The sequence below is a fragment of the Syngnathus leptorhynchus genome, chromosome 11, assembly GCF_054491065.1.
Source record: "Syngnathus leptorhynchus isolate UIUO chromosome 11, UIUO_Slep, whole genome shotgun sequence".
NCBI lineage: Eukaryota > Metazoa > Chordata > Actinopteri > Syngnathiformes > Syngnathidae > Syngnathus > Syngnathus leptorhynchus.
The window spans coordinates 8,773,814-8,789,940 of record NC_141205.1 but is presented as its reverse complement, the minus strand read 5'-3'; the positions used below and the strand labels follow the sequence as shown (position 1 = coordinate 8,789,940).

The 16,127-nt window shown below is 39.9% G+C and overlaps 1 protein-coding gene across 1 annotated transcript in view; it reads left to right on the top strand.

Moving 5' to 3' along the window:
- ca16b (carbonic anhydrase XVI b) overlaps positions 1 to 16,127 on the top strand; it is an 82,228-nt gene that overhangs the window by 42,980 nt on the left and 23,121 nt on the right. The window contains exons 3-7 of the mRNA XM_085923433.1: positions 787 to 966; positions 4,698 to 4,846; positions 10,432 to 10,527; positions 12,667 to 12,733; positions 15,171 to 15,328. Coding sequence (XP_085779559.1) covers positions 787 to 966; positions 4,698 to 4,846; positions 10,432 to 10,527; positions 12,667 to 12,733; positions 15,171 to 15,328 — 650 coding nt within the window. The remainder of the gene's footprint in view (positions 1 to 786; positions 967 to 4,697; positions 4,847 to 10,431; positions 10,528 to 12,666; positions 12,734 to 15,170; positions 15,329 to 16,127) is intronic.

Genomic DNA, 16,127 nt, shown 5'->3' with positions numbered 1-16,127 from the left:
GTGGGATTGTTCTGGTTGGTTAAACAATTGATAATTCCCAAATAATCCTGGATCATGCTGTTGTTTCGGGAGACTCAAGGACAAGGTCGCTGGCTGTAAGGTGTTTATACTTACCAAGAAGTAAATCCATTCTGGATCGAGAGGGATTCTGATGTCTTTTTTCACAAGACAGCTGCAAAGTTGCCCTATATCTGTAGGGAATGGGATCATGAATATTGTGTTAACCCAGAAAAAGTTACAATCCGCGCATGCTTCCTTGTTCCCCTGATCCTTCAGCTTTTATTGTTGCATTGGCCCATTGTATCCGAGAAGAGATCAAGGGGACCCCTGTCGGTTTTGGATTATTTCTTTGTAAAAGTGCCACTGTAGGGGATAGAGGATTAAAAGAGCAGACAGCCGATGGGGATTCTGCAGGAAGTTAGTTTGCTGTACTCACTGAATTGTTTAAGTGGAGTCTTTTCTCTGAGTTTGCTCAATTGTCTATGCTGTGTTTGCTTGAACTAGGTGGGGTCCTGTAGGAAAATAACACAAGGGCTGCTTGAAGATGATGATGACTTTAATACCTTTTTTTTTCTCATTAAGGATGATATAGCTGCATAAACGAAATGGCATTGTTCTACTTTCCGCAAGTTATTTTAAGGGCATATTGAAAACCTAGCTGTCTATTTGCAGGAATATTGCTGTGTCATTTGAAATGCCGTGTCACTCGACATCCTTCAACAAAGATAGATTGAGGCGACTATATCAGCAGTTTTTTATAAGCTCTTGATGTTTGTGTTTCCGTAGGAAGCCATGGGCCACGAGGCTGGTCAACCCTATACCCTGAATGTGCTGCAAAGAACCAATCGCCCGTGGACATCGCGGATGAACATGCTCTGGTTTCTGACGAATACCAGGAGCTGGTGTTTGACAGATTTAACACTGAGTCCTCCAACCAGACCACAATGAAAAACACTGGAAAAACAGGTCAGTACCCTGGAGGAGGATTTTTAAGACTACAACAGAAATGCATCATAATAAAAGCATGTATTTCTAGAGATTGGTCTTTTGATAGATTTTACTCATCAACCTTGAGGACATTTTGACCATAAATGTTTTTTTTAATATCTACCTTTTTTGTAAGTTAGTCATTTCTCACAGATAAGCCATAAAATATGGTTTGTGGATGTACTGTAGCTCAACATCTCATTTATGTTAACCTTTAGACTAAAACTAGTAGATGAGAAATGTGTTTAGATGCGGAGAGTCAGCAATCTATTGCAGTAGTTTATTTCTCTGTTATTGTTTTGTTCGCTCTCTCCCATTTTTTTTTTTTGGTCCAAGTTGTATTATTGGAGCGTGTCAACAGTATCGGGCTTTTTTTTCCCCTTTTATTTATATGATGCTTCACTCAAATACCGTGAAGAGTCGCTGCCATTTATTCCTCCATTGTGGAATGCATCCCTGAAGAGATATCAAGGGATACATATAAGAACCAGCACATGATGAAAAGGAACTGTAGAGTTCAGCCGTTCTTTCATTTGGTCATCATAGGGAACACGAGGTTACTTGCCAACAGACAAAGTGACGCCTAGTAAAAAGGCAGTTCTTTGTTTACATTCAACCTTTAGCTGCAGATGCTGCCGCAAGTGACAAGAAGGAATAAAATTAGATGAAGGTTGCACTCTTCCTTTCTCTACAACATGAATTCACCTTTGAGACCGCCAGCATCCTGCTGGCAGAACAACAGGTGGTCACCATGTGATTCTTTGGTTTGAAAACTGATGGGGCGCCGCGGGAGTGTTAACATGCATGATGCCTCTGACTATTTTTCAATAATGTTATGTTGTGTTCTAATTGTGATTGTTTCTATTTTCTCTTTTAATATGATTTTATTTTCATGAGCAACATTTGCACACATTTTCCCATCCTGCTGTGGTTGGTTTTTTTTTCAAGTGCTCCATAAATAAATTTGGGCTCAGTTGAGGCTGAAATAAGAGCGCCCCTGCTAATTGTAGCTACAACTGTACTCATTAATTACTTTAAGAATATTTTCCATTAATTAGCAATTGCACACGATTGACTCAATTCATACATAATTAATTATTTCATATTATGTAGTAAATTTTAAATATACGGTGTCTACATAATGCATCAAATACTTAACATGACACACAATGATATCACAATCTGCAAGACAAAAAAAAAATAATCAGGAGAGAGAATTACATCCAAGTGTCTGCCCTATAAACATAGCCAGACTGCTTTTGTGGGCTTCTAAAGCCAAAATTTGAAACATTTATAAACATTCAATGAAGCGAGAAACAATCACCTCCACATATAATCCCTTGTTATTCTTGTAAATCCCTTTATAAACACAAGTCCAGCCTCTCACGTCGTCTTTTTACAGCCTCAATGAATCATGTACAGGAATATTTGGAAGCTTAGCCCAATACAACTTGAAGCCACCACTGACTCCCTCCCCCCAACCCAACCCAACCCCTCTGTTTCACTAAATCCGTGGGCCAGTGGTGTGAAAACCCTGACCTGAATTGATATCTTGTGCTGTTGGCAGTGTCTCTCTGAAAGTGGTGTCATCTTTTGCATTTGATCATAATGAGAGTTGTTAGCCTCCATGACAACCAAGGCCACTGGGACAGCTGAGCAATGCTTTGTGGCACTTATTTACACAGATGGAAATAACAGCTTTTTAACACTTGCCTTGCCGGAGGGATTTTTAGACAGTTTTGCGCTGTGCTAATTCCGGAAATGTTTTGTGACAAAATACGGTATTTCTCTTGAAACAGAAATTCTTCCGTCCCTTGGGCGTGTTGTGCCACCAAGAGTAGGGTATTGCGTCACAGTTATGTCATTCTCAGCTCATAACCATGTCATCAAGTTCTTGAGCAAAATACTCGCCCCCCCCCCAGTTGCTCCTGATGCTACGTCATCAGTAGGTGAGTAGACAGTGTCCCTGAAGGTAGAAAAGCGCTATACAAGTGAAAAGCCTATTTACCATGGCGACCAACTGGAAGCTTGCTCCTGCTAAAACCTCACAAGTTTTTCAGCCCCGAATCGGAATTTTACTGAAAGAAAAAGCGCACTCGAGGCCCTGGTAAAGAGATGAAAGCATTAATTGTGATTTCAAGGCAGCGCTTTATGATGAAGCCAATCTCAATAAGCGTGTAACTCCACACATATGGCACACTCATATTAGATTTTATTTTTGTACATATTGGTTGGCCTCTTGCAAAAATACAGTTGGTGGAAAAAGTAGACGACAGACTATGCAATTTCAAAAGTCAATACTGTAATCAAGAAGTCAGCCTTAAATGTTCCCTGCCATCGATTTCCCGACGCTCCCCGTGTGTCGGCTTTGAGATCAAACTGATTGGGAGCTAGTCGAAGCGCTCCTCAACAAAAACATTTGAGTCAAATTTCAAACAACTTTGCACCAAATTCACAGCGGATCGCATGGCCCCAGAGACGTTTGCATTGATCAGGGATTTACTTTCACACACACTCCCTTTCATTGGCAGACTGTGGTTCAAGGTCTTTTTGGCTTAGCTTTTAATTCCCGCTCTGCTGTTGGAGGGTTCAAATACACTCTGTAGCGCATTTCTAATGAAACTCCCAGGGCCAGCGAGCTCTGGCGCTCCTTGACTTTCCTCATGTTGAGCACGGGATTACAGTGCTTCGACAGCAGCAGTAGAAGGGATTTATCATCTCTGTCAATATTTATGCATCTTCGCAAATGAGTTGCACAATTACACTTGCGTGATTGGCGGCCCCTCCCTTGGCAGCTTGACCCGTATGCTTTGATTCTTGGAAAATCTCCCACATCTAAAAGCCTTTTCTCTGCAAGCCGTGCCATAATCTTAAACAGCACTGGCATGTTAATGCTGGCGGCAGATTTCTTTGGCGCCTCGCAACAGGGACGCAGCTCATCCTTCATCCATCACCTGATGCTCTTCTCTGGTCTTCACTCCTATTTTCCCTGAATGTCACCGTTTTTCAAATGCCTCCCTGCTTTCCGTCACAGGGTGATCCCTTTCATTTATCATGATTTCACCTAGTCTCTGTGCACAGCGTGTTCTTCACGGCTTCTGTATTGACTCGGGCTCTGCGTGCGCCTTTGTGATATGATTACAAGTGGGCCGAGAAGCTGTCTAAATCCTCCTGTAACTGGGGATCAGCCGACACAACACAAGGCCTAATCTGGCTAATGATATTAAGTGCAGACAAACTAAAGGGCTTTAGATACAGAAATGCTTTTATTGCCATTGTAATAAAACCACAGATATTTTGGGGGTGTATTTTATTCCCACAAATCAGATGGTATTGCGCTATTGTCATGGTGACTCCATTCGCCTCCAGTATTGTGGTTTAAAAACTGTGAATGCTTCTCCCATTCCATGTGAATGACCAGTTTTTTTTTTGTTTTTTTTTTAAATATTTCAGCTGAAAAATAATTTTGAGTTTGAATGAATTTGCCTTTAAATAGTCTTAATTTTGCTTTTGATATTATGCTATCAACAAGATTTTATTTTAGTATTCTGACATTTGTAAACAAAATACATTTTCCAACACAGCACCCTATAATTTTTCAGTATTTGAATCTATTTTCCAAAATGCCAAGTTTGCTCTCATAGCGAATATTTTAGCGCTTCATTTTCACTAATAGTCTTTCAATTTGTCTGTGTCTTTGCTGTCTTTAGTTGCTGTTCTCCTGAAGGATGACTACTTTGTGCGAGGTGCTGGGCTACCAGGCCGCTTTAAGGCTGAGAAGATGGAGTTCCACTGGGGCCAGAGTAATGCATCAGCCGGTTCCGAGCATAGCATCAACGGCAGACGCTTTCCCGTTGAGGTAAAGCAGCCTGTCAACATACTACCGTGACAAATATACTGTACAACACCATGAGGAAGGGTCAAGTGTGCAAGGCGACTCGGCAAAGTACTGTTCTAATAGACATGACACGCAGTAAATTCGCCCACTTATAATTTCTAGCTCTTTCTGAAAGATGCCACCGAGCTCCTGTTTGAAATGGAAAGTTATCGGTGTCAAGGAAGTATATTGAGGCAATACATCTCGACGAAGACACGAGCGTTGTATGTCCGGAAAGAGCAAAGTATAGCCTGGGTTGTTAGAGGAGGTTATAGTCATCTATAAGCCATTTTGAGGGTACTGTAGGGGTGAGTTTGAAATGACAGTATATTAAATTTGGGGTGATCACCGTTTATAGCCTATTTACGGTTTCCACTATTAATTTAGGCAATTGTAAAAAAATAAACAAAATAATGTGTGGGTGTTGTTTGTGAACTGCTTTAATTGAACATTTGGTCAATTGTTATTGATTGTTCATTAATACTGCCATGTTGCTATTTAGGCAAGTTGAAGTGGACTAATTGGCTGCATCCATCTGTGATGCTGTTTATTGTGTCTCAACTTGGCATCAAAGAGTTCTGCAGTCCTCCCCAAAAATAACCAAAACAATACCATTGCAAAAATAATTCATTGTGGATCACACAGATCAGTTTACATTTTTTTCCAGATGTAAATTATTGCTAACTTGCTACAATGGGATTTATTTACTCATCATTACATTGAGTTGTTTGAGGTAGAGGGTTTTGTGCCGAAACCGAATAGCTTGAAAGGGACATTGATTTCCACTCTGGATATAGTCTTTTGTGTTTTTGTTTGAAGGTCACAATATAAGATTACAGAAACAAAGGACAGAGGAAAAAAACAACTCCGACTGCAATAGAATGAACAGTAATGCAGGTCTGAAACCATTACCGATATTTTTTTTTGTTTTCATAAAATGCTTTTTCAATTCAAATGCATTCACGTTTTAAATATTCAGTATTGTACAATACCAAAATATTGCTTCAGTAATTGGTTATAAATAACAGGGCGTGAAAGCAGTGGTTACTGTGCGTCACTTTCCTCTGCAGCTGCATAGCTCTAGTCCTTGTGTGCGTCTTTCTTTGGCGTCTGTGCACACACAGCTTTTGATCCTGAATGCCTCTATAATTAGATGAATTTTTGCATTGCCATTTTGCGTCCAGCGTGCTGAGATTGTATACAGCACAAGTCTTTTGATCATGTGTCTCCAAATAAGTGGATGCGTAGCTGTTAGAAAAAAAAAAAAAAAAGCTAAAAATGATGATAAATTAGATACTTCATTTCCAATATAGAATTTTTGGCGCATGGTATTTTTTCTTGGATAAGCATTTTTGCTTGATGGGGACGAGTTTAAAAGAATTATGCATGTTTTATGTGAAACTCGAATTTTACCTTTTATCAGGTTTGTAATGTGCCGGTTCTTTAAATACCTCATTAGTTTGTTAACGTACTGCGTGTCCATAAAACACAGTGGTTGGTTGAACATGTTGTTATGGCAGTTAAAACCAGTTGTGGATTTTTGAGTAAGAACTAAAGCCATGTCAAAGGCATTTGTAAATTAACATGCATAGGCGTGTATTAGTTCACTGCATGGAATTGGAAATGGGAAAACTGCATTATAGACACCTGGCTTGCTCTCATCAGCCGAGCCTCATTCATATGTCACTCATGAATACCAATACATATGCAATTATTGGCCCGTACAGTGAGGACTTGTGTCAAGTTGATTCTCGCCATCATAAAATAGGTGACAGAGGTTCAATTTTAAAGTTAAAAAAGATGATTGAAAAAAATAAATCACTCCATAATACCAACTACGTCGAATTAAATTCAATGTCATTCAGATGAACATAAGGAGAAATAAAATTCTGACATTACCTGAAGTCATAATTTTAGAAAAGGCTTAGACAATGATACATCACTGAAATAGTATTTATAAAGTGGTGCTTTAAGAATTTAATTTCTTCTTTGACCAAACTTGCATCTCAGATAATCTTACCCCACTCAAATGAATAGAAATACCGTTTGTTCCAACTTCCTCAAAAACTCGACAAAAATCATATTTTTAATCAGGCAAATGGCACTCTATGTGCACTTTATATAACACACAGTAATAGCATAATCAGAATGTAAATAATTAAACTGCCTCTGCATGATAATTAATGACTCCTTATGCCGTGTGTGACTTGACCACCTGGTATAATACAGCCATGACATTATTAATTTTTCACAGCGGCTAAAAAAAAAACATGATATCTGTCCACATGTGTTGATGCACCGTTTGTGTTCATAGATCCTTTGCTGAAAGCGTTATATAACCACAGAGGACAAGCAATGCTATTTGTCCATGGCGCTTTGCATTGTGTGTTATCAATAATCATTCTACTTCTAGACTAATGTAACTGTGAATGATGAGTTTCAAGGCTGCTATCCGCATCCAGCCCATAGTTGCTCACATTGTAAAAAGCATTCAGATGTTTTCCCCCACCTGCCACCCCCGAGTATTAAACCACATGTACAGTAAATGTATCCACTAAATTCTGCGGGAAAGACAAATTGTGATGTGGTGCTATATGAACCTTGCTGGCTTTTATAACATGGTCATGTAGTAAAATAAACAAAGGGACTGCTTGGCTGGTGGCTCCTGAGCTTGACATACACAATACAAACACACAGGCTCTTACATGAGAGTGAAGTCGACAAATCGATAGACGAGCCACCTGTTTGCTCATACGGCACAATGAAAAATGAATCGGTTGATTTGTTTTTCCCCTGTGGGCTCCATTGGGAGATCTTTTCATATAATATAGTGTATTAATGTGTCACGCAGGTTGGAATAATTTTACATAGACTGCAAATTGCACCTCAGAAATTTACTGGCCTCCATATATATATATATGCTGTTTGTATATCATGCTTGTAATGTGAAGTGTGAATATATTTCAAAAGTCATGCATCTTAAGATGAAATGGAATTACAAAAAGTCTGTGTCTGGCATTATATCAACATTCATCACTGTTGCACAAGACTGTTCGTGTCTTGTGTTTTTATGGGTTAGATATTCTGCATTAGTGTCATGGTGCTTGTAACATAACTATAAAAACCGGTCAGGTCCATCAACACAAGAAATAGTGTGAAAATTAGTTGTGCTGTAACATCAATGTATTCTTTTGTTTGCAGCACAATACAGGCGCTTGACAATTTGTTATTGGTTGACCATGACAATTAGAACGTATAAGAATATCGGAATGTTCTGAACTCCTGTTTCTATGACTGTGTCGTATCCCCATTTTTCAGACAATATGCTAACTGCTATAGACCTCTGTTAGGATTTTAAGTTATTCATTTCACGTTGTTGCAGCTGTATGTGACACTCAATTCTTGGTGAAAATTGAGGAAGCAATATACATTAAATATATACCGTAATTTCCGAACTATAAGGCGCACCTAAAAACCTAAAAGATTTCTCAAAAGCCTTATAGTCCGGTGCGCCTTATATATGGACCAAATTCCTAAATTTAAACTGGCCCGAAGCATTTTGTCATGAAATCAATCATAAGTGCCCCGCTGAAGACTATGAATCATGAATCAAAAAGACTGTGAATGATTATTTTATGATTATAAAGTATTTTTTTGCGTCTGAAGTTGAAATAAAAAAGATAAAATGGAGAATGATTTGATTTGGACTAAAAATCTGACATGATGCATTAATGATGCGCCTTATATAAGGACAAAGTTTTAAAATGGGCCATTCATTGAAGGTGTGCCTTATAGTCCGGTGCACCCTTTAGTCCGGAAAATACGGTACATGGAATTTTTTACATGTAATGTTACATGTTATTTTTTGGTGACAAATATAATGTTTTTTCCAATCTCTTGCGTGGGCTTGAAGTAAGAGATTCATACAGTGTTTGAGACAAAAACATTTACCAACAAACAGCTCTGGTAGCAAGAGTTCCAAAGAATCCAAGACCTTGCCTCCCACACACTTATTTCTTATTGTCTTCTTCGTGTGCCTCAATACCTCACCATCATGGGAAATAATGCCGAGCATGAGAGTCTTTTCATCCATTTCCACTTAAATTGGAACATATAATGTGGCTTTGCACACACTTTGAGTTGAGAAAAGGGTGCATGTGTGTGTGGGAGTGATGGCAAAGAAAAACTCATAAAATGTGGACCTTATATTCCATTGAGTGAAGGACAAATCTAGAGGTAAATAATTGAGCCCAAATGTTTTTTTTCCCTCTTCTTTTTGAAGTGGGGGACCTTCAGTTACTATTTCTTTTACCTCCCATAAAGGCACATATTCGTCTCACAGCTGAGGTGTGTTGAATGCACTGATGCAAGCACCGTGCCGGAAACGTGCGAGTTTGGTTAGACCACCTGTCTCTGCACCTTAAAATCAACAAGTTGAACCGGAGATTAGCATCACATCTTGTACGGTGAAACGAAGCATGCAGTCATGCGAGTCAAGTGGCGTGCTTTCAGCAACTTTTCGGGTCTGAAGTAGGAAGGTGTTTTGTAATTGAATACCCTGTTTTATAAAGTGCCCTGGTAGCAAGTGCGGGTCACAAAAGACCATCTCTGTGGCTAAATGAAAATCAGAGGGGAGGGGCATTTAATTGTGTAATGTAGTTAATACCATGTGACCGCTCAAGAATGGCTAAAGCTCCTTCTTGCAGTGTTCCCAGACAACAAATTAGTTGCACTCCAGACTGTAGTTAAATCTGAATTTGGTCACTTTCTTATTATTCTGTCTAATTTACACACATGGATCCAAAGTTTTTTTTTTTTTTTGGTCTTCCACTTTTTGCATATCGTCAGCACCACTTGGAGCACTCTCAAAGTTTTGCTTTAAAAGCCTTGCTCTTAAATTAAATCAACATCTAGGACCTTTTTCTTATTGGCAATTAACTTGGTTCACTGACATGAAAGGCTTTTTCAAATTAAAGAGTCTCTAGACTGTGATGATGGATAGGTCCAATTACTACCTTTAGAATCATTTGTTGATTTTGAACATCACCACGTGTCATTATGTGGCTTCTTGGAAATGAAAGCAATCAAATTCCTTTTGATAGCAAATGGAGGCTTGACAGGTGTTCTGTACTCTTTCTATGCTGCTTTTCATATTTACAGCCACATTTTTTTAAGCTTTGTTGTGGAACCAGAAACAGTGTTGCGGGTGATTTAAGGTAATTGGGAGCATTGATGAGAAGCGTTTTATTCTCTTAGATCTCCCTGCAGGAAAAGAGCACATTCCTACAGTCTTGCCTGTCTCTGTAAGCTTTGTAGCCCTGAGGAACACGACATGGTATTTCTTAAGCATCCACCAGCGGTGGCTGAAGACAAAAAAAAAAGGAACGACACACATTATAGGAGATTTATGAGAGTGATAAATACACTCTCTTTTATACACCTCCCCAAAAAAGCCTTTCATCAGCTTCCCAGCAGCGCATAGTGTGTGTGAGGAGGGATTTACGAGAGGACAGTTAGTTCTCCTTGTCCACTCCTCAAGCGATGTATGTTCTTGTCTCCCACCCCAGATGCAGATCTACCTTTACAATTCCGATGACTTTGACAGCCTCGGCGCGGCCATCAAGGAGAGACGCATCATTGCCGCCATGTCGGTCTTTTTTGAGGTAAAGTACCAACAAGACCGCCACACTTGTCGTCCTCTAATAAAACAACCCTGTGCTGAGCGGAAAGCGAACAAAAAGCGACATCATTCGGAGGCTTCGTGTGAGCAGCGCCACAGTGCAAAGTCTGTCCCAATTCAAAGGCTGCATTTTTCTTTTCTATATTATTGTGACAAAAGGGTATGTGTGCCAAAACGTGATACATTAGACACTCCCGTTTAACAAAGGTTGGCACAGATTTAAGAGGTGCCTCTGTAAATTGCGTTGGCCAGGTCCTCCAAAGGCACTGCAAAACACTGAAAGGTCCTCACGTGTCTGTTTGCCATATCACATTTCTCTTTGTTAAATTTATTGATGGGAACACAGGCACATCTACATGGCCTGTATTGAGACACGGCGGCCATTTTATGTGACAGTCTCAGCACAGCACAAAAAATCATAAAATGTAAAAACTAAATTAAAGTAAATGAATACATGGGCTCAATTAACAGGCAAAACAAAATCAATCAACTCAATAAAAATGCTGCACTATGTTCTCCCCCAAAATTGTCTCCGGTTTGTTGCTTACTTACAATGACGCTATAAATTGCTCCCTTCAGGTCTGAGCGCACCGGCACTTGATATATAACAGCGGTCCTAATTTCTACTTACTGTAAGAACACCCCAGAGATTTATGTACCTTGGAAAAGCATTCACAAGGACTGACAGCTTCAGGGTCTACAGCGGTGTTGCACACTAATTTCTATTAGCGGTATTTGTGCAATTGATGGTAGCTGATCAATGTGCACTAACGTTCCGCTTAATAGCACACGGACAAGGGTCGGTGAACTGGTAGAGGGGGAACGGTGGGGGTGGGGGGGGACACACAATGGGAACACAGGTGTTTTGAATGTGGGTCTACCATCAGTGATGGACTGTGTATGGAGCAGGACCTAAATGCCTCTGTTGGTTTCTGACAGCCATATTGCTTACTGCAATTAGCACCCCCATACACAATCCGCTGAGTAGCATTTTACACAGCAAAGGGTTTTTGTGCACATACACGTGCACATACATACACATCAGCTCAGATTTACCATTTCTAATCAATGAGAGGAGTCTTCTTGAGCTCCCCAAAGGCCTATTAATGGCCTCTAAGGTGTGTGTATTATCCACATTCAGCATTCACTTCCACGTAATTATTCTCTTTAGACTGACCTGAATTAATGTTAAGTATGGGAAGAAAGTCCCTTCTTTTTGTACTTTTTTTTTGGTCTATTCTCATCGCCCAATGTAGGACATAGATAATGTTGCACAAAGTACATCTGAGCACGTATGGTTACATTTTGTGACCATAAAGAAAAGGGTAAATGCTGTTTATACTCATGAGAGTTTCTATTCCTACAAGGTTGTGAAATTACAAAAGTCACATTGAATAACAGCAAGCAAAAAAGCCTCATAAACCCCATAAAATGATCAGATGTCTCCAAGGATACATAGCTTAACTCAAAAATATTCATACCCTTGAGTTAAAGTGAATTTTTATGGATGACACGAAAAAAGAGTAGCACAAAACTCGACAGTTGCAATGGATCCTTTTGAACAGGTTTTTTAACCGGTGGGTCCGACCAAAACTGGGTCATGGGCAGGTCGGAAAAAAATTCAAGAGGTGTCTAATTTATGACTCACTATTTATTTATTTATTTATTTATTTACTTATTATAACATTCATGATTTTCATAAAAATACTGAATTTATTTTAATTTTACGAGTTTACTGCTCTGTAAATTTGATTAGTACACTAACTGATAATGACACAAAGGGACTCTGAAATATTTAATTTGAAACCCAGGTCAAATATGCCTTTTATTTGTAAATTAAGATGTAAGGGTAGTGTTGATTTGTTATGAAAAATATATATTTTTATAGTTTATGATGTCATTTTTTTGAAAAAGGTACAGCAAATTACTCAGCAAATCACTCTTAATGTCTTTGACATGAGAATGAATATTTTGCGTAGTTTTGACCAAAAGGAACGACATATTGTGTGAATAATCTTTAGTGCGATACGATTAGGGTTAGGGGTTGTCACCGTGAAGCCCCTCCCATCAGTTATTGTGTTCTTATCATTTGTAATCTCTTGTGTCTGAATGTTTCTTGCAGCTCGGGCAAAAAGATAACCCAGCAGTAGAGCCTATCATCCAGGGCCTGAAAGGAGTAGTACATCATGGTAAGTAATTAAGAGTAAAAAAAAAAAACCCCCAAAAAACATTGTGCCTTTTATGCAACACTCAATCACCCCCAGAGAAACAAAGAATGCTGCTCTTATTTTCAGCAGCTCAGACACATATTCCCAGTCCCAAATTAGACTGTGAAGATTTGAGCGGCGATTAACATCAAAAGGAGGCAAAAGTACCGCCTCTGCCTTGGCTGTAGTGTCTACCACCGATCGTGTCCTCCTCAGAGCTTCACACGACGGAGCTATTTATTACATATGGGCTTCAATTAACGGCAGCTCATCTCTCATGTACGCTCATATTCACACTTAACGATTCATTGCTTGCGTTGCCTTGAATGGTACTTTAAGGTACTCTTAAATTATTGCTTCTCTGCCAGCTTTTCTACTGTACGCATGAATTATGAAGACCACGAACAGATGTGTTAGTATGACATGATCTTCACTGCCGCTGCGGGGTGCACAGCTAATTTGTTTGCATTGACACATTGGACTTGTTTTACAACCTGCCGCTGATTGTCTTTGTGTTGGTACGATTGTACGGGAACAAGGATGTGTGTGCACAGTAAAGCAAAATAATCGTTGAGTCTCTTCTAAATGGAATCTTGTGATCACCGGTGGACTTTGAGTGCAGTTTTGTACTACTAAGTAGACCTTGACTCGTTTCCAAGGAATGAAGAAGCTCAAACTAAATGCGCAGACACACACACATGCACGCGGGATAAATAACTTTTATAAAAACTTGACAGAGTTGTTAGAAATGGGTCAATTTGTTCCAATAGAATTTCAGCCCTTAAGACTCCATCTAAGTAATCACTAGGGATGGAAGTTGCTCCCTTGATGCTTTGGCTATGCCTATAATTTTCCTTTCACTGTTGTGATTTTTGTCCATTTTTTCCCTTCCATTGTTCTTTTTAAGCCTGATTGCAAAATATACATCCATTCAATCTTGTGGAGTTGCTGCACAATTTTTTGTCCAATGATTGGCACACTATAAATACAAAGACAATTTCTAGTAAAGTGTAACATCACTATGTGATAATATTTTTTCATTTATCCCATTTAACAATAGAACTGTAATAGTTATGGTAGAAAGTGCAGGTCGTCAGAATTTTTTCATTTACTTGAAAATTGATTTGTCCTTTTTCCTTGCTGATGAAAGTCATTCGCAATACAATATTTAAAGTCACTTTTAGGCTTTGACTTTACTGTCATGCACAACATAAGATGACATTAGCCATGGCTGCTAAACTGGTAGTAAGATTCTTTTTTGATAGTTTAATTTCAAGGCAATATGCAATCACAAAGTAAAAATAAAAATGCTCAGGACTCACGTATCAACCAATAAAGACTCAGTTTGCAAATATCACGGGTCGATTTAACTACTTAATTAATATACCGTCTTTAGACGAACCGGTTGGCATAAAACATATTGTAAAAAATGTTTTACACGACTTGCCTTTTTAAAATTAACAGCCGCATATAAAGTATTTTACTAACCGTGTTTGTTTTGTTAATATATTCCACTATTAGCATGTAACTCTGTTTGAGCTTAATCGAGGCACGTATATGGCAGTCAGCAAAATCATGTTACAATTTTCACCAGATTATGCAGCTCAACAACAGATGTTCATGTTTTTCTCCACACTGTTTGTCCTCTTGCCGTCAAAGTGTGGGTGTGGCGTTTTTCGGCTCACTTCCTGCTGGCTACTAAGCACTCATTGCCTGCCCCCCTGCTAAGGCAACTTTCCACTTGCTCATTATCCCACAGCCATCCATCTATCAGCTTCGGAGCGGCCCGTGAGCGATAGGGCACGTACGCTGCCTCAACACACGGGGGGAGGGGGGGTTGAAGGGGGAGTACTGAATACAGAATTTGACTCTGCGCTTCCAACAACTCCTATCAAATGCAAGGCACCACACCCCACACTGCTGTTAAGATAAGGTCATGAGCAAATAGAAGTGACACAAACATGCTCCTTATATGGTTTCAGAGGTTAGGACAAACCCAGCGGCATCGCCTGGCACATCGTATTTACGCCAGATAAAGGGATCTCAATGTGTGTCACAAAGCGATTCTTGTTTGTTTGGTTTGCCTAGCCTGGTTGTGATCAGATAGAGCCCATCTAGAAATCATTGGTATCTCTCCTAATCCCCGTGTCCACAGTTGTTCCGTGGTGCAGAACAGGCTAGCACCCAGCCTCAGATCCGTGCCAGAGCGTACAATTTTACCTGACTGAGCTCCCTCTGCTCCTCTCCCTCAGCCATCTGAGCACACAGCTCTCTGGTGATGGAGCTGCTTTCAAATGAGGGCGAGTGAGATGAAATCAGCTGAAAATAGGCATACATTTAACTCTAGACATGCATGGTATTAAAGATAAGACATTTTTGGCTGGTAAACAACTCTGTGCTTTTCTTGTGTTGTCCCCAGAAAAGGAGACCAACCTCAGGTCGTTCATCCTGAGGGACCTGCTGCCATCGTCCGTGGATAGCTATTACCGATATACCGGCTCTCTGACCATGCCCCCCTGCAGCAAGGTGGTGGAGTGGATCATCTTCTCCCGGCCCGTATATCTGTCCCACTCGCAGGTTGGTTTTTTTAGCGCACACACTTGCATGCCCAGACAGATTATTCTCCTCGCACGGTCAGATTCCATTTACACACTGCCAGTGGATGTCGTCGAAGACGCATGCAGCATTTCCCTCTCATCCTTCCGCTTCTTTGTCTGTCCCTCCTGCAAGTCTTTTTGCATAGGGAACCAACACTTTTACTGTCGCAATCCTCGGGGGACGACTTTAGTTGCAATTTAGAGCTGTGCTCATGCTGGAAAATAGCTGTAGTTGAAAAATGCTGCTCCTTATCATTCTGACGGTTGTCTTTGTACGGTAAACACTCAGTTCATTACCTTGCTTTCAAAGTGGACCATTTTCTACGAACTCCACTTTTGTAACATTATACCACTCCTTAATATGTACATACAGTGGTGCATTGATTTAAGAGTTTAATCCATTCCGTGACTCTGCTCATAACTCAAAGCACGTACATCGCAAATCCTCTATGTCCATTTCAATGAGTTGACATTCCAGCCCCAAGGAAACAGTGACCAAAAACCTTGTCCTGCTGTAAATGTCCATAAAATATTATTCTTGCTTAACTCACTTCAGGCTTGTTTTTATTTTGACAGGTAATGCATTCCAAATCATGTCTTGCGCTGTATCCCCTGTGCGGGCATTTTGCCATAATTCCTGTGTTAGCCGGCCTAATATCCTCTAGAGTCCAGTGTACTATAGAAATGTGCAGGGCTCAGTTGAATTTTGTTCTCCAGCAGCAGTATTGACCACGGCTACAATGTTTGTGGCGCCACACGCAGTCTTTTATGAACCTCTA